The sequence below is a fragment of the Harpia harpyja genome, chromosome 6 (assembly GCF_026419915.1).
Source record: "Harpia harpyja isolate bHarHar1 chromosome 6, bHarHar1 primary haplotype, whole genome shotgun sequence".
In the NCBI taxonomy this organism is placed as follows: Eukaryota; Metazoa; Chordata; class Aves; order Accipitriformes; family Accipitridae; genus Harpia; species Harpia harpyja.
Genome location: NC_068945.1, coordinates 56,665,303 through 56,690,295, shown reverse-complemented (window position 1 = coordinate 56,690,295; position 24,993 = coordinate 56,665,303). Strand labels below are relative to the sequence as shown.

The 24,993-nt window shown below is 38.7% G+C and overlaps 1 protein-coding gene across 2 annotated transcripts in view; it reads right to left on the bottom strand.

Annotated features, from left to right (window-relative positions):
* Positions 1-24,993, bottom strand: part of RELN (reelin) — a 307,068-nt gene that overhangs the window by 133,778 nt on the left and 148,297 nt on the right. For both annotated transcript variants that reach the window (XM_052789505.1, XM_052789506.1), the window contains exons 8-10: positions 22,379-22,430; positions 5,776-5,872; positions 2,776-3,016 (exon numbers count right to left, since the gene is read on the bottom strand). In XM_052789505.1, the coding sequence (XP_052645465.1) occupies positions 2,776-3,016; positions 5,776-5,872; positions 22,379-22,430 (390 nt within the window). The remainder of the gene's footprint in view (positions 1-2,775; positions 3,017-5,775; positions 5,873-22,378; positions 22,431-24,993) is intronic.

Sequence of the window (24,993 nt, the reverse complement as noted above, 5' to 3'; positions counted from 1 at the left end):
TATACTAATCAAAACAGAGTTAGACAACAAATAACGTCAAGAAATGTGACTGTGTGTTGGCATTGTCAAGGAAACCCATAAGGAAAAGCACTGAAGGAAGCCAATGAAGAAGTTAACACAAACCTCAAGAAAGATTTTTAAGGCCAGTTTATCTAAAATACTGACAAAGGACAGGAGGATATGAACTGAAACTTGTATGGCACAAACAGGCTTAGATGGCAGAGAAAAGGTCTCATCAGCTTGATATGGAGTTTGGCACAGTGATAGACTGTGAGTATGGGAACTTCTTCAAAAAGCACATAGGTGAGAGTTATAAAAGGTAGCACAGTACAGCAATGAAATTTGCCGATCCCTCAGTAAAAATGTAAATAACAATTTAAAATTGCTATACAGACTTTCTGAACAAACATCAGGACTATTTAGCAAGTTTTAGATGTCTGGGAAGCAAAAGTACTTGTAGGAAAAAGAGAACTAGAATTAGCTTTGATGCAACCTATCACTGTAGCACTGTCAATGTTTCTCCAACATTATTTGGCAGGCCAATGTCTTTGGCTATGACAGAGAAATCTCTTAAAAGCTTCCCCCAGTTTCTATGAACTCTTGCAGCCTGAGAGCATTAACAATATGGGGAATCCTGTGAAGATGTACCACCCATCGCTGCCGTCATTCTGCCATTATACTGGCCAAGTTATCTGACTGCTGTGAAATGCTGCTTGAAACAGAGGTGACGGGTGTGGTTACATTTAAAATGTGATGTAACGTCATTAGTACAATGTACAAAGATTCTCACGCTTCTATTTATACAACATAGTGTGTTTGTGATGAACTGCGATTAGAGCTATGCTAAATGTTTTAAAGAAAATATTAGAAGTTTTTGTAAAGTTTTATATAATGTTCTAATCCTGTAAAGCACAAAATCTTTGCCCAAAAAATTGTTCTTGGTGTTATAATGCTATGACAGGGTCTACGCCGAATCTGATGTAAATCTTGACCCAATTTATAGTTTTACTTTTTGACATAACATGAAATTCACATTGCAAAATCTGTTCAAATCATATTTGGCAAGACTGTTCCTGAAAATTTGAGGAAAACTGGAGGAAAAACCTTAAAAATGAAATTTGAGTATGGGAGTGCTCTGGTGACAATCTAGATACACTAAAAATGTTTGAAATAGCTACGGGGTCCCAAGAAGAATAAAAGCCCTGCATCACACATAGCCTTAATCCAGTGTGGCTACACCACAGTCTTACACATTGTCTTAATCTGGTGTAAGTGGCTACACATAGCCAAATGTCAGATGGGAACAGACATTTGCACATTTCACTTGACCCTAAAACAGAAGATGACCTTGGAGGAATGGCAGATTGGTGAATCCTCACTCATGTCTCATATAAGGTTTGAGCTTGAATAGGATTTCTGTCTAGAAGCACTAAGTAATCTCTGAGTTTAGGTCCCTCGTCTTTCATGTAACCATAGTTGTGTATTGACACAAACTGGCTGAGTTTAACTAAACAAAACCCCCAAACCCCAACAACAACAAAAAAATCAACAACAAAAAGAGGTCTGCTTGCTAAAGTTTAAATGCTGTTTATGCATGTTTCAGAAGGAGCAAGCAGTGTTTAGGCTCAGCCAGCTGAGAAGTAACTGCGCCTATGGCACATTAATCCTTGCTTTGCTTTCACGCCTTCACATGTGTGGGCTGGATTTTAAAATCCAGAGATAAGACTGACAACACAACAAATATGAACTGATCACAGAAAATTACTTCCTTAAATACACAGGACACTATTTGATTCTAAAATCTCTTATAAAAACTTTGTCATTGTAGTTTAAATGGTCTTACTGAAGTAAAAAAAAAAGTCAATATGCAGGTACTATAAGTAGATTAGTGGGAGTATTTATTTCTAAAAAGATTAATCTGAGGCCATTTGTATTAGGTTCTGTGGGAAAAGGATGAGGCCATAACCAACCTCTTGCTGCCCTCAGTGTTCGACATCTGTTTCCTGTGCAATTGCCAAACCCATTACCAGCATCATAAATGAACCCCAACATCAAAACTGTCTTTTTTGTGAATGAAAAATAGGATGAAAACAGAAAGTCATCTGCTGTTCAACTTCTGGCTGCTGGGAAACATAGAAAGCAAGAATCCAACTGATTCCCAAATGTTGAACAACTCTGTGTTTGAAGGAACTTTGTGCACAGAGATCTTGTAGGGCTCCTTAGAGTTTTTCCCAAGCTAGTATGGTCTTACTGGATCTCATATATCAAAACAGGATCTTACTGAAAAAGAGACTTTTAAGAAGCAGCCATTACCTGAATGCGTGCTGCAATGGAGATGTGATATTCACAGTCAGAAAAAGTGGGAAACTGTATTTTTTTGTGATGGTTTGTGATGAAGCAAGTAGGAGTAGCTGAACACCACCAATGTAAACAAACAGGTAGATTTCAAAATATCCAACGGAGAGACTTGAATTTGTTTCAAAAACATTGCACTGTTTTGCTAAAAGGAAGCTGTTTCCCATTTTCTGTTACATGATCTTTGACATGACAGTATAAACTGTCATTTGGTATTGGTCATGGCAGAGAAGTTGCATTGTTCTAGAAAGCCCCGGTGGGACAGAGGAGAGGTAAAAACAAAGTAAAAAAAGAGCCCAATTCTAGAAGCAGATGGAGTGGCCTAAACACCCTTGTGTGTTCAGAGTTTGGTTAGATGTTACTGTCGTCTTCTACATACAACAGTATTCATAACATTAAGCCCTAGAAAATCAGACTAACCTTAACTGTGGCCCCAGGAAAGAAAAGCCAGTTGCCAGTATCCACAGGATCAAGATTATCTTCTAACACAACTTTTCTGTGAGCAGCATTTATGATCAGGATGTTGTCCAATGCCCAACAGGCTTCATACACATCACCAGTGTGGACATAATCCTGTTTCCACTGAAAATAGATGTTCTCCCCTTTAGCATCTTCAGGAAGGTACAAGATGTGGATGATTGTGCTGACATTGGAAGGAGCGCTGAAAAACAATGATATGGAATTAGACCAAGTTTAAGCCATAGCCAGGAACATTTTTCCCTCATTTAACACATTTACCAGGTGTGACACAGTTGTGCTGATGTCCCTTGTATGCTGAAAAATCTTCCATGGAGATGAGAAAATACCTGCCCTGAGGCAGAGTCCCACTGTGCCAGGCAGTTCACATACAGCTCAAACAGACAGCCTTGCTTCAAAGAAAGTGCAAGCTAAGGCAATAAATAACAGATCAATGCAGATGTTTGGAGAGCAGGAAGAAACAGCAGGGCAACATTCATACTCAATGCTGGTCACATCTCCCAGGTGACTGGACATTGTCAGGTATTTTGCAGGTATGGCCAAAAGGAAATATTAAGGACTCACTTTACAAAAACAGGTTTCCCAAAATGTGATTTTTGCATGAGCTTTCACTAAAAGAAACTCCTGACTTCTGGGGCCTCAGTCCCTCATAGATCTAGATGGAGCAGAATGGCCAGACGGAAAAGCTGGGAATTTTCTCTGACAAACGTGTCCTTCCAATCCCACACCCCTGCTGTCAGGATAATTCTGTGGATGGGGAGGGCCACCTTGCCTTTCTTTCCATGTTCTGCTTCAAGAACAATACAGAAGAAACAACCCATTTGTCCTATCTCTTGCTGCTGAAAATGGAAAATGTGGGGAGGAGAGGCAGACCTGGAGTATTAGTATTAGGCAATGATCAGGGCCTTGAGCTCTGCTTCCCAGAGCTGTCCTCAGAGCTGTGAAAGGATTGAGGTTCACCCCAAGCTCTGGGTGAATGTCTTTACATTGCCAGTGGCAGTGAAAGGACTGAGCTCTGTGTGCAAGGAAGGGATGCTGAGAATTATTATTTTTGTTTTATTAATCACCCAGCAAGGGAATTAGCTACATTCAAACCTCTGGCTGCAAGGAGTTACAAATTTTGGGTTTGCAAGATGTCAGCTACTCAACCTTGCCTCTGCCTTGGTAGCAATGCTTTTGTGGGTGAAGAGCTTGTCAGAGGCAATCCAGAGCATTTAGGGAAAAAAGGCACCAACAGCTTGCTCATATAGCAGCAAATGGAGGAACTTCTCTTTGTAAAGCAAAACATTAGGGTGTAGTGAAATGTTGAAAAGCAACTGTATTTGTCCCATATTCACACCCAGAATCTGCCCCCACAAGTCACCCTACACTTGCTAAATGTTATGTCTGTCACCCTCCACTGCAATGTCGCTTTGAGACGTCATCCTCGCTTCTGCCTGAGCCCACACACAGCACCCACCTTCCCTGAGAGGTCCTTCCCCTCCCTCCTGGGAGTCCAAAGCTGAAATCCCACTGACACAACACACACAGACACACTGACACAACACCTCCCCTTCACAGCTGCCCTCCTGCCCCACCTCTCCCCAGTTCTCCCACAACTCCCTGGAACTGCCTGTAGTGCAGTGAAAGCCACTGAAGCACATGCAAATAAATACTCTAACTCATACGGACCACAGGAGAAATGAGCATCCTTTCATAATTCATCCTCTCCACTTTGCACGACACTGCTCTATTGACCTATTTCCTACTGCTGGCTCCAGCAGTCAAAGTTAAAGCAACACAGATCAAACTATATGTGCATTAACTTCAAAAAATTTGGGGCTTGTGTTTGCACCATCACAACTCGAACTTCCTGGCTTGCAGAGCTATGAGGGTAACTGAACTGACGTTAGGGACTAGGTGCATAATCTGCATCAATGTGAGAAAAATAAAAGATATTGTGTGGTTACTCTGAGGCAACTCCAGTGGCTGCAGTGAAGTTACTCTTGCTTTATATTTTTCTGAGATAAGAATTAACACCATTTGTTTTACTAAAATTGTTCATAATTTGTGCCTTTGTCAATTAAATCATAATCCCACAAGGAGTGGGAGGATGAAATACTGAAATCTACAGCCTTGCAGCTAGAGTTTTGCTTACTCATCAGGAATTAAGTAGCCTTTTGCTCTGCAAATTGTCTCAATGGACTGAAAACAGGCTCAAGCAAATCGCCTGTGTGGCACAGACACTACGGTAATGCAGGAGGGTGGACTGAGACATTATAAGGACATTACATATAAATGGCATTTTTTCTTCCCCAGTTGTACTTGTATAACTATCTATATATGCCAATGCACATCTCCTAATATTATTTAATAAAATGTTGGTTCTGCTCTCTTAGAAAAATCCATCTCCAACACTGACTCTCTCTTTAAAGGTGTGCATATTGCAATAAAAGACTTTAAAATCCCCATTCATAATCCTTTGCACTTTCATGTAAACCAATTTGTTTAAAAACATGGCATAAATCACCGTATTCTTGTTATTATAACAGTGTTAGGACCCAAGCGTTCATATCAAACTATAAACTATTTTTATTGAACATTTTATCCTACCAAAGTAGAAGCTTGTAACACTATAAATTATGGCTCTTGCTGACATTAAAAGCAGTGCTAAAATGCAAAAGTCATCAAAGTTTTGGTTTCTCAGGCACCTGAACCTGCTGGTTATTGGAGTTGTATTTTAACTCTGTAGTCATTTTCTTCCTTACCTCCCACATAATCAATGGATGAAATTGTGATTTACCAAACCCGGTGGCAGTTCTGCAATTCACCCCTCATCTTTTAACGTGTATGAACAAGTGAGAACTGAAAAGTTAACAATTAAAACAAGTTTTAAAAGAGCCAGGTTTAAACACCACCTGCTCAGCCCGAAAGCATGAAAATTATTAAAAAGCTGTAACAAACCTAATTTTCTCCAGCTGAGTCCAATCTGCAGAACTGTTCTTACTGTAGGACACGGTGATGCTGGGATCTGAGTAACTAAAGCGACATGAACCTGATCCTGGGAAAAGCAATAAAATGAGAAGTATTACGACACAACGAAGCAATAAATGATCCTCCAATAACCACAGTTGCTGACTGTGCCTTTGTCACATCACCACTTCTCCCGATTTTAAAGCGCTTTGATTGACGATGAAATTTCCTGCTATCTGTTGCTGAAGGTAAACACAAAATAATGCATGCTTTATGAGTCAGAAATAAAGTAGAAATGATAAATCACAGCAGTGCTGTGTAATCTCTGCAAATTTCCCAGGGGAAGCCAAGTAAATTACTTAACACCCCCCACTGCAGGAAAAAACCCACCATATACTGTTTAAACAAAACCTTCATATTAGAGAATAATCCACACAGCAGAATTCACAGGGAAAACAGTAAAAGACTGTTTTTCATATTACCATATAGAAAAAAAAATTCCATAACTAAAAATACAGTAAGTGATAGGAAAATGTGTACAGAATTACTTGAGCCAAGAGCAAATGTGTTTTAGGAATCTAAAAGAATACAGACATTACAAAATTAGTTATTTTAAGGATGCCTGAAGAGAATTAAATTAAGAAATCATCCAATATACTCACTAGAGCCTTTAATTAATAATAAACATTTGATGCTGATCTGAGAATCTCACAAGACTTTACAAAAATGAACTAATTAAGCCTTATGGCACCCCTGCAAGGTAGGGTAATATATTTACTTTTGATTTATAAAAGGGTGCCTTCTGGGTGTTGTCACAAAAGATGCGCTTAACAATTAATAAAGGGGACAGTCAAAATAACAAATACTGGGATTGAAAAATTCAACCTAGAAAACATGATAAACAACCTGAGTGGTAATTAAATACACTAAAAATACTATTATTCCTCAGACACCAGATAATTCATCCACCTCAGAAAATTCAACACCCAGTGAAACAGAAAAATCCTAACCTGTGCTCCAAAGATCAAAATTTCTACTTCATAAGCATTTTGAAATGTGAGATTCAGAGCAGCAGACATCAGGTACCTTCTGTATTTAAGAGAAGCAGCTCTCAATTAAACAGCACCTCTGATGGCATCAGGATACTACTGAGTGAGTACCACAGCTTTGCTTAGAGTAGGAGTATGTATTATGTGTGCTACAAGTAGTATGTTATGTTTATGTGTGCTTCAGGCATGTTCAGTCACACTGAAAGTTGTGTATATACATACTTTTATATATGTATGAATGTATATATATACCCAGATGTGGAAACTGCTGACCATAAAATATCATCATTTTCCAACTAGAGGTACTTATTTTTGGAATGAAATAAATGGCCTGATTAAAAAGGTGTTAACTACTTGTACAAGAGAACAGCTTACACATTTTAATGGGAACATATGTCATTAAGTACACTGCTTGCAGCCCCAGCTCCCCCGAGGCAGTTCACATTTGCAGCTCTCAGCTCTCAGCTCTACAGAACTGCTTTTCTACTCTGAGATACACAGCACATACCTCTGCAGGGGGAAAACCACCCCAAAACATGGGATGAAATCCTGTCTCTATAATTTTGCCTGATACATCAACTAGCATCTTGGAAATGACCCACAAAGTTGCTTTCTTATATCTTTTACTAATGTTAAATTGTAAATAGAGGAACAGGTACTTCTGAGCCACTACAGCTGTGTGTGGTATGTTCAGCTGGTCTGACATGTATTCTTGCCGTAATGAGGCACAGAATAATTAATATTTCAAAGGCAGCAGGACTTTGAATTGCCAACCATGTACCCAAAATGACTACAAAGCAACTGTCTGGTTATATTTTACTGACAAGGCATTTTATTTCTATCATATTAAAACCAAATGATGTCAGGAAAGCCTTTGCGTTTCATATTTGCCCATCTGCTGAGATGGTCTACTTTACTGAGTGACATCTGCTGTTGGTTCCTGCTTCTGTGGCATTTAGGAGTTGCAACCCTTAATCACACTCGTTCATTTCATTTCAGGGGAATTGAGTTTAAAAATCAGTGAACTTCAGCCAGTTTAACCACTTTGGCTGGCCAGAGGCTGTGAGGCAAAACAGCAACACACTGAGTTTTCTGTTAGACAGAAATTAAAGGAACATAAACAGTAAAAACAACCAGCAATATAGACTTTCTAACATGTGCCATTTCAGTTAGCATTACAATCAACTTTCGGTACAGTGTTCTTAAACAAAGCCAAGTCCAAATATTCTGCTAAAACAGGGGTGAAGGCCATATTTGCTGCCCATATTGCGAAGACGATAGGAAATGAGTGTTCCCTGTCAGTACAATCAATATGAAAAATGCTGCCTGTTAAATCTGAACACCCTCAAATGATGCAATGAAGATCAAAGTTATTGCTTAAAAGAAATGGGGCCACTGAAAAAGGACTTTGCAAGGTAGATGTGGTATTTCCCTTGTGTTATTGGAAAGGGAGCAATGGAGACAGAATTAAAAGAGAGCAGGCAAGTGCTGCGTTTATTATTATTTTAATAAGCAGAACAGGTTGTGTTACGATTAAAATTAGTTTGGGAAAGTCATCAAGTTCAATGTAAGTAGCAGTTACTGGCTGTGACAACAATTGTGTTTTATGTTCTTGACTCAAAATCATAAAATAGCAAGATTATTTATCATTTAAGTATCTAATTCTGCAAAACTTGAACTGACAATAAAAAAAAAACCAAATTAATCTATTTGAAAAAATCATCAACAAGGTTCAGGCATTATTCTGTGCCATTTGAACCATCTTTTTTAAATACACAAAACCAATACTCAGCTTAGCTTACCCTGAGTTTCTCCCCATGAAGAGGGAGGAAGGTGAACATACAGGTGCACTCCAGGACAGGGTTTACTGAAAGCCAGTGGCTTTCAATATAATTTTCAATATTACTTTCAATATTACTATTACTTAATACTATTACTATTACTCCATATTACTATTATTTCAGTAATCCTAAACTAGGATTATTTAAATCATTTTGTAGAAATCTGCAGTTTGGATGTTTGCCTCTACCTTGACCAGCCAAGCTATACTCTGATTTTGTGAACAAAGAGATGATCAAAATTCAAGTAGTAACATAGCAGGAACTGAGGGCAAATTCAGCCAGGGAAGGGAGGTGTCCTTCACACTGCTCCAGAGATGGTAATAAACAGTTTGTCAGCTCCGAGCAGAGCGGCAGGGGCAGGATGTCATGCTGTAAATCTTCATACCCTCCGGTCCTCCAAAGAAAAAGTTGTACAAAATGACATAAGACCTTTTGAATGAGATTAGAATAGGCTTCTTTTAAATCAAGAATGCCCAGGTTTTGAATTAGCCATGAAAACGGGTAATAAACCATGCACAATGATTACCATAAAGAAGTCTACATTAGTAAGTTACTGCATTAGAGAAAAATGCCTTTTTTTTCTTAAGCTAAATATGTCATAGCAAACCTGATGCCTTGGTGAGGTTATTGCTAGCTAAATCTGACTAAGAGTTGGGATTATACTTTCAACATATTTACTGGAGCAGGGAGGGCAGCGACCAAACCACCTACCAACCAAGAATAGCCTCATTTTTTCTCTACGTATGTATAGGCAAGCTTGTCCTTGGATTTCAGGAACAAAGTATTTTTCTCCTTTGGAGTTATTTTACTCCTTTTGATAGGCTTCTAGCTGAAGTTCACAGACTTCTAAAACTTTTGGAAAAAAGCTAAAGTAGACACAACCTTCATGGATTTAATTTTAAATGATACATTTGAAGTTCAGACAGTGTCCTGGTTTCAGCTGGGATAGAGTTAACTGTCTTCCTAGTAGCTGGTACAGTGCTATGTTTTGAGTTCAGCATGCAAAGAATATTGATAACACTGACATTTTCAGTTGTTGCTAAGTAGTGTTTAGTCTAAAGTCAAGGTTTTTTCAGCTTCTCAAGCCCAGCCAGCAAGAAAGCTGGAGGGGCACAAGCAGTTGGCACAGGACACAGCCAGGGCAGCTGACCCAACCTGGCCAAGGGGTATTCCATACCATGTGACGCCAAATCTAGTATATAATATAAACTGGGGGGAGTGGGTGTGGGGGGGATTGCCGCTCAGGGACTAACTGGGTGTCGATCGGTGGGTGGTGAGCAATTGCATGGTGCATCATTTGTACATTCCAATTCTTTTATTATTACTGTTGTCATTTTATTAGTGTTATCATTATCATTATTAGTTTCTTCTTTTCTGTTCTATTAAACCGTTCTTATCTCAACCCACGAGTTTTACTTCTTTTCCCGATTTTCTCCCCCATCCCACTGGGTGGGGGGGGAGTGAGTGAGCGGCTGCGTGGTGCTTAGTTGCTGGCTGGGGTTAAACCACAACAGACAGCAATTTTGTCTGTTCCCAAAAACGATGAGCAGCTTCTGTTATAACACCCAGCTATTTTCATATACTAAGTATTTTGAAACATTAATTAATCTGGCTTGTGCTTTACATGCTTGGATTTTGCCCCAAGGCAAATTTTAATAAAATAAAATTTGCTTAAAGTTGAATCCAGACACTGATGCTAATAGGGGAGGGTTTTGACTGGTAGAGCATGGGAATGCCAAACAGCTCCTGACCACTGCTTTGTTAATTCTACCTAAACCAAACAGGAAAGAATAGAAAACAAAAGTGTGTTTTCTCAACAAACAAAAGTATGGTTCTCAATTGTTTTGCTGCTTGTTTCAGAGGATTGGTAACCTGTAGCCAGGACCTGAGTAGTACTGACCACCTGCAACATGTCCCACTGAGAGAGTCATGACTTTTTTGCCTATTTTTTGTAAGTCTTGTTAAGCTGATTTTGGTTTCCTCTAATGCCGTTGAAAGTATGAGTGAATATTTTACATACCTTATTTTTTAAAATATCATGTAGGTAGAAGTACTAACAGCACAGTATTTCAGGAGAGATGTTATGAAGACACTTCATACCAGGTATTTGTATGCAGGTATTCAGTTATTTGTATCCAGGCTGACAATGGCAGGCAAAATTACTTCTCACTACGGCTTTGTCTCCAACTGTGTCAGATTTACAGAAGCCCGAGTCATACGGCTGTTGGTCTCTAAGATTTCTTAACAACACTGATTAGAAGCTGGTGTTTTGCTGAGATAAAACTGGGTGCCATCTGCAAGGAAAGCAATATTTTGCTCCTTATAGACTGTGACGTCCTCCGCCTCTTGACAGCCTCTTGATAGTTCCTGCAAGTGCTTCCGTGGATAAGCAGATGAGATATCTAATGCTGGCTTTAAGGAGAATGAGTCTAATGTGGAACTGTACAAGAAAAATTCACAGAAAAAAATTGTAGAAGGGTTTAAATTGTGTTCTGACTGCACCCTGAAAAACAAAAGGGAGCTGAAAAGAATCCTGTTTATCTAATGCTAGAAGATTGCTTTTATTCATTTTGTTAGTGTGATGAATAATGATTAGTGTTTGCTAAGGATTATGATTTGCTGATATTGCTTGAATTAAGCCAAACTGGATAGTATAAATTACTAGTGGTCAAATATGGCTGGCTTGCTAATAGTTTTTTCCAAATTAATGAACCCTACAGTTTGGTATAATGGATGCTCCGTGGATCCTAATTTTTTTTAGGTGTATGTTTATACTGGCTTATGACCAAGAACCAGATGATTTTAACCATGTTAAAAGATGGAATGTTTTGTGCTGGATATATCGGAAGCACTAGTACAAAAATGTGCAACTCACTGTTCATCCCATTCTGCCTCTGAAATTTGAAATTAGTTATGTGTGATTTTTAATTATGACATATTTTAGATCTTTAGATTATCTTTTAGAAGTTTGTTTTTGTTTATAGAACAAGTTCAGAGGACAAATAAGTATTTTAAGTGTAAAAAAATCTTCAAATTAAAAACTGTAGAGAACTGCACTCTATTTTGTAGTTGTAGCATACATTTTCATGGAAAGAATTAAATATTTTTATTGCTGGCTGCTTTTTTCTCCCTTGTGAGAAGAGGATTTTGACTATCTGCACCCCTGTATATGTTCTGATAAACAATCTGAAATAAATACCTGACACTGGAAAACAAAAATGTCAATGGTGTTTGCCTTTGGTAAAAATCAGATCTACTCTAGTATTAGTGAGAATTATGAATTTTGAAATGCAAAGTCTCAACTATTTATTTTTCCGCAGGTTTCAGAGAGCAGCTAACTTTTGTTCCACTGGCAGCTTTAGGCTATTGCTCCATTTTGGAAATGCTGGGTAGTTACCTCTAAATAAAAATAAAGGGTTGACAAGCATACTGAAAGCCTCCACTGTAAAACTACAAAAATGAGAAGAATAACTAGTAAATAAATAAATTTGATAAAAATTAATCACGAGGACTTCAGAAATGAAGTCCTAAAAAGTAATCAGTCAAACCCCAAGCAGAGGGGGCCCTGAGCGAGCTGCCCTTGCCCAGAGGGTGGTCCTGGCTGGAGCGTGGGGGGAGCACTGGAGCAGGTGACCTCCCACGGTCCCTACCCGCCCACCTCATTCCAGGATTCCCAGTAACAGCAAATGTACTTTTTATAAATTAATGCAGCTAATTTCCTTTAGATGAGAAGTAAAGTCTGAGGAAATACTTATCTGGCTCAACTTCCTCTTAGTCTATTTATATTCAGAGATATGATGTGCTTCCTGCGATCACACAAATTTGTTCTCTTCTAATGAACAAGATCAGATCACAATTCATAATGCTTTTTGTGCTGAGAACATTAAGGGGAGAAAAATAAGCCAGGCAGAAAGCTGTATTTCCCTTATGCCAGTTTCCAATTTATTCTGATGTAAAGATGCTCAGCTATTTACAGTGTCTCTTTCCAAGATACAGCCAGCAAGTACCTGCTTGGATAATGTGTCTGTTGCCAAATAAATAATTACATGATGCTTCTAAATTTAATCATGTTCTTAAGTGCACTAACATCGTATAGAGCACCTTGCTGAAGGCAAAGTGAGCAAACTTGTTAAGATCTGGATGTAATGGACAGCCAGAAATTACAGCTACTGAAACAGTACTATCATTAACACCACAGAAATACTCTTACAGTGGTTCTTGAATGTCTGACCAAGTAGTAAGCCCTGTGCTCAGCAAGCATTTTCTACTGGTATACCTGTACTGTATAATTCAACATTATTGCCATTAAATGCTTAATGTCAGATTACATGGAGATCCTCTAAGTGAAAGGGTCACCTTTCAATGAAGCTGGGCAAAATTTAAATTATACCATCTTAAAATTAAAATAGTTCAGCAGTATACTAATATGTATTGATAAGTAGAAGGAGATGTTAAAACTCTGTTTAGCAGCCTGGGACAGCTGCAAAGGTCAATAATCAAGAAAATGAGCACCATAAGATGCTGATAAGGGTATTAAAAGACTGCAGGAAGGTAAATGATGTTTTATTTAGATCCCTACAGCCAGTCCAATCTAGAGAGGCAGTAGAAAACACACACTGGTCACAAGAACTGCTGTGTAAAAGGAGGTATCTTGAATATAAAGATTTGAAAGTCCTTTCCTTGCCTGCTTTAGCTAAATTCCCTGGCACCAAGAAAATCTGGGAAATATTTTTTCTCAAGCCAAGTCCTGAGCTGAAGAGTCTCTCTTTTCTGAAACCCTATAAAACTGATTACCTGCCTTTAACTTTATATGTGGGTAGATAATAATTAGTTTGGCAAAAGCTTTTTTTTGCCCTGATGGGCTTTTCTATTTTTATCTGCTTTTGCTTTCATGGATACCCCCTCCCTTGCCCACTGAAGAAAGACCCAGGAGCGTTTTGCTGAGCTGGGGGCTTCTCTCTTCACCCCTGGGAACTACAGATGCTTTGTTGTTTAATTCAAAAATGGACAATTTTAATCATACAAAAGTGTTATCCTCATACAATGATATGAGCAGGATTAAGATGAAAGTCAGTCTGTAATCCAGCATTTATTATTTGCAGCAACCAATTCTGTAATGGCCTGCGTTTGACTGTGAGGCGGTGGCTCAGCCACCTGCCCTGGCTCTGAATCCCGAGGCTCTCTTTATCTTTTCTGCTTTTCTCCATGTAGTAAATCTGTAATGCTCACATTTTAATTCCTAACAGTGGCAGAGAAGCCCTGGTACGGAAGTAATAAAGACAGTATTTCATTGTAACCTTGGTCTAGCCAAAACAACACAAATCATTTTGCCCAAGGCCATTAAAATGTCTTTCAAATACGGCATTAACTTTAAACCTTGGTTTCAATCTAGGCATTATCTAGGCAGCCCCTCTTGTATAACTCAGCAAAATCAATAAACACCACCTAACATTTCCACATGCTATGTGAAGTGTGCTAGATGATGTTACTTACCTGCCTTATTCTTTCACATTAGATGTAATTCATAACCTATGCATCTACACAAAGGACTTTTCCACCAGGAAGGTGAAACTAGTAGGTTTCACATCAGGCAACAGCAAATGGCAATTTGGGTGGTGAGTCAAAAACCTTAATATTGTTTTATCAGGGGAAAATGGGAAATGAAGCAAGCAGAAGAAATGCAGAATGGTGAATAACACCAATTTTGGCACTGAATTTTTCAAATTCTCAAGTTTTTCCCAAATGTAAAGGAAAGAAATCAGGAAAAAATAACCTGCGGGTTCAGATACACTCAGTGCTCTGTTGTCATTGCTTAGAGTGGCTTGGATCTGAATATAGCAACAATCAAGCTTCATTTCATAATATTCATTTCTTATGGACATTAGTGCTTTAAATTACCTATTTTAAAAACTGTTTTTATGCACTATTTAAGCTCAGTTCAGACAGGGTTCTAACACAATTTTATTAGCCAGCTTCCTGGTAATGAAATCCTTTAGAACCTCATGCCAGCCCAAAAGTGCTCCATATTTGCCTAATGCAAGATATTCTATCTGTCCTGTGGCCACCAGGCCAGCAGAACTGGCCAGCCTCTTCCCTGCTGGTACCACTGTCAGCACGACCGTAAGGATGTGCCATGCCCACACAGCAAACCTGGTGCTTCCTGGAAGGCATTGGAGCAGGAGAAATTTGGGTGGCTGAAGGAAATCATCCATGCAGGTGACTAAAGTGCAGGAGGTGGCTCAACATGCCCAAAACATTTGGCACCGCGGTTTCTACCATGAGTGTTTTTGTGTTCAGCTAACAAGATAGTGAGGGATTTAAAAGATCAAATACTCTTCCATGCTGAATTCAGAAGGGGCTTATTTTTCACTTTGGTATTTCTCTAGAGACATGTGAGTGAATTTTCATAGCAATTCTGAAGGAAATTGCTCATCTCTGTCCTTTTCTGCTTAGGGCAAGCCCAGTGCTACCTCATGAAATGGCCATTACAGCATTTGTTAGTCATCTGATAGCTTCTGATAATTGTAAAACTGACTAAACAAAACTGGAAATTAAGAGAAAATGATCAGCAGTGGTTCCTCTCAGCCAAAGCTACGGCCTATTTAACAAAACATCTTTGGATGCATGAATTTTTATCAAGTGGTCTGAATCCAAGCAGAGGATAAACAGACAACATAAAAGCAGTACCGTCAATATAACAGCTGCCACCAGAACTGAATTAAAACATTATAAAAATATAAATGACAAGTGCCTTCAGACTGTTACATGGGGCCAAATGCAGTCATCATTGTTCACGCAGCTGAGCCAAAGTGGAGTCGGGATGTTTCTGGCAGGAAGGAGAAGGAATCACGGTCTTGTGCAGATGCTCTGCAGAGCCCTCCAGATGTTGCTCTAGAGGACAGCCCAGAGAGACTGCTATTTCCTCCACAGAAATACATAGGGGTCAGTGAATCAGCTGCACTGTTTATGCATTAGATAATTTTTTTTTTGTAAGATTATTTTTTGTCCATCGAGGTCTTCTATTTGCTGAGGTTAATAGGGACGTAAATGTGTTTTCTGAGGAACAGAAACTTTGCAGGTAAGGACTAATCCAAAGGGCACATTCAACAATTCTGATTAATAATAATAATAATCATCATCATCATCATCATCATCATCATCATCATCATCTGTAGTCTGAATATGCGTCAGGGCAAAAAAGAAGTATCTCCACCATCTACACAATTACATTTTATAATTTAATTCCACAAGACTCACGCTGGTAACAAAGGCAAATTGCCACTACAAAAAATGAAGGAAAAAAGCTAAGCCTGAAAAAAATTGCATTTTTTTTACTAAAGGTGATAAACACTATCTGTGCTTTGTCTTCAACAAACATCACTGAGACACTTAGCCCACAGACTTGCTGAGTAAAACAGCTCTCATGTAGACCCTAGAGACCTTGGTAGTTCAGGAAGAGTAATAGAGGCCACCGGTTAATGATTCACTAACCTGATGTCTTAGGGTGAGGCAGGACATGACATGAAAACCCTTTTGGAACCATTATGTCAAAGATCTGCATCAAAATCAATGACCCCTACTCATATGCTGATCAAAAGCAATCAGTAGCATATTTTAAACAGTCTTCTCCATTACACTTACAGAGGACTGTGAAATCAGCCAGCATTAAAAATAGACCGTAAATAAATTAAGCTGCATGGAAGTTCTTGGTATGTGCATTGCACATGTGCCTCACCTCTTGAAAAATATGACAGTATAAATATAAAGTCATCACAGGTGATACAATTACTCTTAAGAACAGCTGATGGTCTGATGGATTTTAAAAGCTCAAGGAATTTGAAGTGAAGACAGGGTTGATTGCTCAATCAGAAAATAAAGTTGCACGAGTGGAAAGTGTGTTGAACAAGATTGGAGAAATTATTAGCTTTGTTACTGGTTTTAGTGATTATACGGCAAGATTATCAATGGAATATTTATGCATGTAAAAGCAGAAAGTTTAGCGTTTTATTTCCTTTTGAGGAAGGTAGAAAACAGGGACAAATGGGGTACTACTGAAAGAAGAGCACCCGAGTAATGTCTCTGCACCCTGAATTAGTGGAGTTTTGTCCTTACCAAAAAGTCCTGAATAGCTGAATACCAATAATAATCCTTCTACAGTAACATTTTAACCATATTAAAAACAACAGATACACACATTTATCCTTGCTATAGGGTTCCATTAGAAAGATATTAAGAGAGATCGATAAGTTGCAGGTAGGTATTGCTAGTGATTGTAATAAGTTCGTTTTATCCATAAGGAACCCTGTAGGTTTTATCCTTGTCAAATATTGCAATCAAGAATGAACTTGGTCATCTGATGGATGTTTAGACAAAATAAGTTGGAACAATGGCAGGGACAATAGCAACAGATGGCAGAGAAGTGACTGGATGATGTGAAAGAAGCTAACAACATGCTTTAACTTTTGGTCAGCCCTGAATTGGTCAGGCAGTTAGACTAGATGATCATTGTAGGTCCCTCCCAACTGACATATTCTACTCCTATTCTATTCTATTCTAATTCTATTCCATTCCATTCCATTCCACCCCAGAAGCAGGAGGAGAAAAGGGTCATTCTTACTCTATGAGTAAGGTCCAAATGCTTCTGGTTCCAGACCAATGTGAATATCATAACATGAGTGACTGATCTTATGGGTAATACCTACTGGGATTTTCCTGAAAGGACAAACTGAGTCCACTTGGCAAAATCACAAAGCACTCTCCCAGATTAAAGCCTACTACTAAACCCCCACACTGAAAACTGCGTTTTTAATGGAAGATTGATGTGCTAGACACATGTTTTGCTTCATGTCAAGTCTTTTCTCTAGCAATAGCTGGGACTAAGCATATGATCCATGCAGCAAAGATACCTAAGGAATTTCCAGTGTCAAGCCTGTTGGTTGTGCAGGCATTGAAGATCACCTTTACTCATGCATCCTGCCTCTTCAAGTCTTTCATGTTAATAGCAAATAATGCCCTCGGAGAGCGGCACCTTCATTGCCAGCTCAGTAGTACTCAGTGCCCACCAGAACTTTAGGGACAGGTTTTTATTATTTTATTTATTGCAGGAAGAGTTATTCTGCATCATATTGAGTTTATTATAAGATGTTTCATTTGTCATGGTGAACATATACTCCAACTTTTTCAAGTATGCCATGGTCTTGCCACTTTAAATCTGAAGTATAAAAACTGTGGCAAGTCCTGGGGAAACGTGTAGCTGTCACAGACCTTCTGTACATCCTTTTCTGGATACCAGGAATTCTGGCATGTTCACCACTAAGCTAACAGAAAGGCATTTCAGAAGACTGCATTAAGCATAAAACAAAAGAAAGATTACAGTTAACTTTTCTTGATATGGCATGGGCATGGGCACTGATGGATTTCAAGCTTTACCTCACATTTCTTGACTTTTAAATAAGATTTTACATACTTTTACAATTTCCTTTTTATATTACCTCTCTCAAATTTAATGCAGTCCTTTGCAGGATAATTAAGTGATGCTTATATAAAAGTAGTAACTCCACCACAAGATCACAATAAATAAGAAGGATGTCTGTCGAAATGTGCTATTTCTATATATCAGACAGCAGTGTCCAGAACAGTAAGCTGCTGAGAGGGTTGATTCTTAGGAATTCATGCAAATTATTTTTTTGCTTTAGTACCATATTATGTGGCACCTTGTGCATTTCATTTCAAATTCCCTTTTGCATTAAACCAAAGCCAATGCTACAAGTATGAAATGACCGTAACTCAGCTAAAATCAATTAGGGAAAGACGGTTTATGATTAGAAACAAATTGAAGATATTGCAAGTCATGTATTTGTCACAGAAAGGTAATTTTGGGGCTGACTGAAAGTAAGGATTAATGATTGACCCAAAGTAAAATCTGTTAGATTTGGGAACCCAACTTTCACAGAAGTTCTTTATCGTGATTTTTTTGGAAAGGAGAGTCCAAGCCCAAGCTTTTTTTCTAAATAAAGCAAAAAAACTTTTGACCCTTTGGCTAGCTCTTTGTTTGCAAAACTAACAGCTTGATCTTTAAAAAATGGAGCCAAAGTGACAATTGTTTGAAATGTTTGAAGACTTATTCCCTCTCAGAAGATAAAAGAAAGCTCTTCCCCTCTAAATCAATTTTGGTTTAATATAAAATAGTAGGGGAGTTAGATTTTTTTAGAAAACGGGGGGAGCAGAGAATTGCTAATTTGCTCTAGTAATGACAGAGGATCTTTGTGATAATGGCATGAAAGTCGAAGGGAAAGCATTTTTAAAGCAGGATCCTGCCTTACAAACATTATGTATTTATCCAGTACAGGATACTGTCAAAATCATTCTGTTCTCAGAGGAGTGCTCAAGAATTTTCATAACAAAGCTGAAGAGTGGGAGCTTTCCTTATCAAGTTATTCCCATTTTCAAATATTGTTTAACAGCCAGAAATGATCCAGAGATGTAAGGAGAGAGCTATGGAACAAATTTTTTCAAGGTAATGTAATATTTTCCATTAACAATTTTCATGTTGAGACACACACTGCTCCAAGAAGCACCTGTCCTGGAGGCCAGGCTGAGTGTTGGTACTGATCACAGCACCTTCAGCTTCAGCTTGGTGTTTGACTCAGAGGCACTGTGGAGGAAGGAGGGATGCGAAGAGCCTGCCAATGCTGAACTGCCCGCACAGAGCATGTACAGCCCACATACACCACAGCCACAGGAGCATATGCTTGAAGAGGACACCCAAGGAACAATGCATGAGCGGAACCACTTGCACATCTCATGCCTTGTCATTGCTCCCTTAGAGCCTTTCCTCTTCTCCATATGGGATTTCATGGGTCTCTTTCTTCCTGTGTTTAGCTCAGTCACTAATCTCTCAGTACTATGAGTCACCTTCCATCACAGTGGCCTACACGAATGACAGATCATGTTCATCCCTGGAGAAGTCCAGGGATGTAGCTAAGGGGAAAAGCCTGAGATTTGGAGTGAGAAATAGAGAATATTTCAGCTAATGAATCAGGCTACCATTGTGTGGCAGCTGAGACCCTAGGCTTTTACACAGTATCCTGCAATCCCAAGCTGTTGAATTAGATGTTCTGGCCTGAGAGAGCCCACAGGCATTTCTTTAAATAACTCGGTTAACAATCCCACTGAACATTAAGGAAACTGCTAGACTTTGTCTTTCACGTGTCAGCGTTTGGTCTTGGAGAAATGTAGTCATGGATGATTAAGACATCTGAAGTAACTGAAATTTTCTGCACACTTGGGCAGAGAGTGCATGAATGTAAACATCACCCCAGCCCTGGACCAAAGGGCAATGCCACCAGCTCCAAGTGAATGCTGAGTGGCAGAAAAGTTGCTCGCATTTGGAAAGGATACTGCACATTAATGTTGTCCTATGTGCTGAATAGGCCTTACTAATTACCTTTTCATCCTAATTAACCCTTCATCTTAAGTGCACCTTTTCAACCCTGTTGCCCTTTAAAGGGCAAAACTACCAAATAGGTGGTACATGAAGGAAACTACACAGAATATCAACTAATGAAAAATTCACTAGGGTATTACCCTTCCTGACCACACAGTTTAAAAGGATCTGGGATTTATGGTGAACTCAGGACCATTTTTTTTGCTTCATTTCCCAGTCGTCATCTACTTACATACCTACAAATACAAAATTCCATCTGATAATTAGTGGTGAGAGAAATCAAAGGGTATGCACTTTAATGTGGCCAAAGCTATGTGACGAATTTAATATAAAGATACCCCCAAAAGATTACAGCTTAAGCTATTCTGTGGTCGATAGAAAGTGTTAAAAATTCTTTAAAAAAAAAAGACAATTCCCTTGGATGAATTCCTAAATAGGGTTATGATTAAATTGGACATTTGGGAATAAGCTGGAAACTGGCAAATGCCTAGTTTAGATTTATGAGTTTAAAGCCAAGTATTGCTGAGGTCAGCAGCAGTCCCCTGACTCATGCCAGTTTTTATCAGTTACAAAGCCAATCTGCACTGTATTTCAAGCTCAACACAGGCACATAGTGAAATGTGATACATTTTGAACTTCAGGATGAAATTTGATTTACTCAGATGTGCATTCACCCCCTCCTGCTCCATCATACTGGGGATTTTACTGGTTCCTACTGGTACATGTTAAGGTGTTCTTACCACACATTCATGACAATCTAGTCATATAGGGTATTTCCTACTCAGCCTGTTCTTACCCTTTTTTTATTTGACCTTCCCCAGCTGATAGGTACAAAGGCTACTAATGAAATCTTAAGTCTAATTTTGGAACTTCTGGGAGCCCGCACCTTTCTGCAGTTCACCTGCAGCAAACACCAGCCAACGAGCTGTGACAGCAAACATTTACCTACCAATCCATTCAGCTTACACTGCTGTTAACCATGCTGGGCCACTGTAAGAATAATCCATAGAAGATTTTTGTAAATTTTCCTGAAAAACAAAATTCCTCCATCATCGCAAACTTGCAGCATTATAAAATTCACCTATCCTAGGGCACAGCCAAGGGCGGGCGGGCTTCTGCAGGCGAGCAATACATCCTAACAGATCAAGTGAGCTGCTCCCCTTTCACTGGCTGAATGAAACTGGAGGGTAGCTCTAGGCTGGTTTTCACTGCAGGTGCCCAATATTTATGCAATAATTCAGTTTAGGAGTAGATACATTCTTCCGGCTTTTTTAAAACAGTAATTCAAAATAAAAGGATAGATACCAATCCTTAGAACTACTAACATTGCAGTCAATTGCAGGGTGACAGGTAATGATGACCTCAATAGTCAAATGAACAACTTCAGATAAAAACAAATTTAAATGACATATTTCTGAGCCTTCTAGGATTTTGACTTCCAATCCATTAAAAAAAACAAGCTGCTTCCCAAGCTACCTGATAGCTCTTAGATCCAGCTGAGATTTCCAGAATTTAATCACACATCTGCTGAGATACTTTTGGAGAATTACTTTTTTAAAAATAGGAATATGATTTGGAAACACATATCCAGGGGTCCACAGAGGAAGCAGGCTACAATTCCTGCTTGCTTTTTTATTGAACCATTTATACCATAAAAACATTTTTCCTTCATATTTTGAACACTGAGATTTGAGTTAACAAATCAAATGTGTTCACAATTTGCCCTCAGCCCAAGCCAGAACTTCTGCCATAATTTATAGCCACAGCTACACAGTGAAAATGTGCAATAACGTACAGCAGGTATTCGAAGTAATACAGTGTATAACCACGCTGTTGATAATATGAACAACAATATGAACCTATTCTGTTTGTACAGATGTGTTAAAAACAGCTCTACCCACCCATAACTTGGAACATAGCAAGGGTCTTAAATGTTAAAAAAGTTCATTTTTTAGAAACAGTAATCACACTTCAGAGAAAGAGCAAGAGATTATAAGGTTATCCAAAATAAAACCAAACCCGAACATGACTATGCCTCCCGTCATCAGAGTATCCACTGGAGTTTCTCCTTGTCAAAGTTTAGATTAGGAGCTCTAGATTAGGAGATGAATGAATGTGCTGCAGTTTTTAAAAGATTTTTTAATCCCTCATGTCAAGTGGAACATCAACCAGAAAGGTAAACCTGAACTTGAGGGCCATCTTCCTTTGCAGAAATGACTTTTTACACTTTCTCAGGTGAAAGAGTAAGCTAAACTTACCAAGGGAAAATTGAAGGACGGATGCAGTAGTTGTGTTAAGGCCAGTGGTGGTCTACAGGAAGAAAAGCAAATAGCAGAGAGGTTGTGTTAGATCAGCAAAACAATACATTCATCACTTATTCTTCTCTGAAAGCATGGAAACTCTCTGGATACCTAGATCTCCAGTGCATAAAACTATTCACTGCCAACCCTTTCAGGTTGAGTGATCATGGACATTTCTGTTATGTCATTTTGATTATTGATGTCTCATCATATGTCAAAGCTGGAAATTTTTTTCGTTCATCATATTAATGTCTACAAAGCAAGCACATTTACGTGAAACACTGGTGCTTGACCAGTATTTAGAAGATTGAAAAAATGAACCCTGTGGTTTATGGTCAGCTTAGCATAAATCTGTATATACAGAATGGTTTTAACTTCTCCAGGCACAGAACAAGAACAAAAATTACCATAAATAAATAACAAAAATAACATTAAGTAAACCTAAAATAATAAAATTAAATATTAAGAGGGAATAACAGAACCTAAGTCTTCAACAGCAAAGCAAACAAAACCTTGGTGATACTGCGTAATATATACAATGAAATTTTGTAGTAGCATCTACGCACTGTTGACATCCAACCAAGACATAGAAACAAGCAGAAAACACCAAGCAGCTCATTCCCTATTTAGCACACTACCCTTCTTTGAGGCTTTTCTTTCTCCCTTCTTTCAATGCCCCCATATTATAGTAGTTCAAATTAGGACTGTTTTCCTGAAAATACTATAAGATAAGAAGCACTAGAGTGTTGTGAAGGACACCTATTTATTTTCAATTCCTTTTGAAAGTTGGACTTAAAGATATTGCTACATAACAAGCAAGGCAGAAGCACTGCTTAAAAACACTGCCTGATCTAATTATTTTGTCAAAGAGCTGAAAAATCATTGCAATGTTTAGCAAGCAGAAAGACCAACTGGAGGGTCACCCCAAAAAGAGGAGACTCAAAGTTTGGTTAATTCACTAGCAAAAGACCCAGCAAAGATATAATTTATCATTATAAGCAGAATTTAGAGGCTACATTGAAGGAAAAATGTACAAGCTGAAAGACAATGGCAACTTTAGATCAAAAGAGAAAAAGAAAAACAGCATGACCTGGCCAGACAGTAAGTTTACACAGTCATAAAAGAAGTCATCTAACTGGTAGAACAGGGACAGCAAACACCTTAAATAAATTAATCTGATATTGTTGCCAGTGATACCTGCATCCTAGATTTCAAGACCTTGGAGTTGTCCTCCTATGTCAGACCCTACACACCAGTAATTCATGTCATTTCCCATGAAAGCAGAGACAGAATCTTCCATCGGATGTGCTCCTTGTGATCTGCATCCATGCACCACGTTATATCATGGATATGCCACAGAGAAGTCAAACTTCTGAGCAAATTCAGCCCCAGAAGTAAGGTCCCAGGGCTAGCAGGCTTTGTCTACCAGAGCTCAGCTGGGAATCTGCATGGAGGCAGCTCCAGGCAGAGCACCCGGAGGACTTGAATGATCCTCCTTCTTTGCTTGTATGAGTGATGTAGAGGTAACTGAACAGTAGATAAGAATGAAAAAAAGTGGTAATCTGCAAAGTATAGATGAACATTTGAGCTCATGGACACTAAACTGTCATTTTCTAAAAAACCCAGCACCCAAGTAAAGATTAGACTTAATGACTTGGAAGATGCTACATTCTTTCAAGCACCCATTAACTATGGCAGTACTACAATGGCAATTTAATCAGCATTTTGTAATGATGAACAGTACAATTTCTGCATAATTTCTGAGTCACACAGTGAAAGCAGAGATTCTTCCATTATCAGGTATTCCTGTGCTCTTTAATTATCTACTATGCAGATAAACATCAAAACTGCTGAGAGAGATCTCTGTCACAACTGAAGTTCCTTATTACCCTGTGCATCATTGCATGACACTGAACAAAAGCTAGTCCTAAATGCAGATGTCTTCTGACTGTTATTTAGGACTCCACTGCCACAGAACAAATGTTCTCTCTCAGTCACTTGTATTGGCTTTTCTGTCTTTGGAGACTTTCAAAAGAATTTTCATATCTTTGCAAATGTATATTCAGAATGTATATTCAAATGTATATGATTAATAGATTCTAGGTGACAGCTCCCTCCATTCCATTCCATGTACTAACATCAACTTCTGGGTAGCTACACGTTAAATCAGCTTGAATAGTGACTTCTGTTAAACTAATAGTCTTTTCCCTTTGCAAGTCAGTTTTAACCTGGATTCATTTTCTGGTGTGGTTTGCCATGCTGCCCACCAATGTTCATATGAATACCACCTCTCCCCCTGGTGGGATGGGACAGGTGGTGATACAGAAGAGCAAAAGGGACCGGACTTCTTCCAGTGCTGGCATGCACCTAGTTGATGTATTCATTAAATGATGCCTTTGAAAATAATGGATGGAGACCTGCATGAGTTGGCATGGGGGTTTGGTGTGTTTTTTTTCTTTTCTACATACATATTACATATGGAGAGGAAGTCCTCATAAATATTAAAGAATGGGATCTTCACTGAAATGCACTGAAGATTAGCTGATAACAAGACTACATGTGATTTAGGAGGG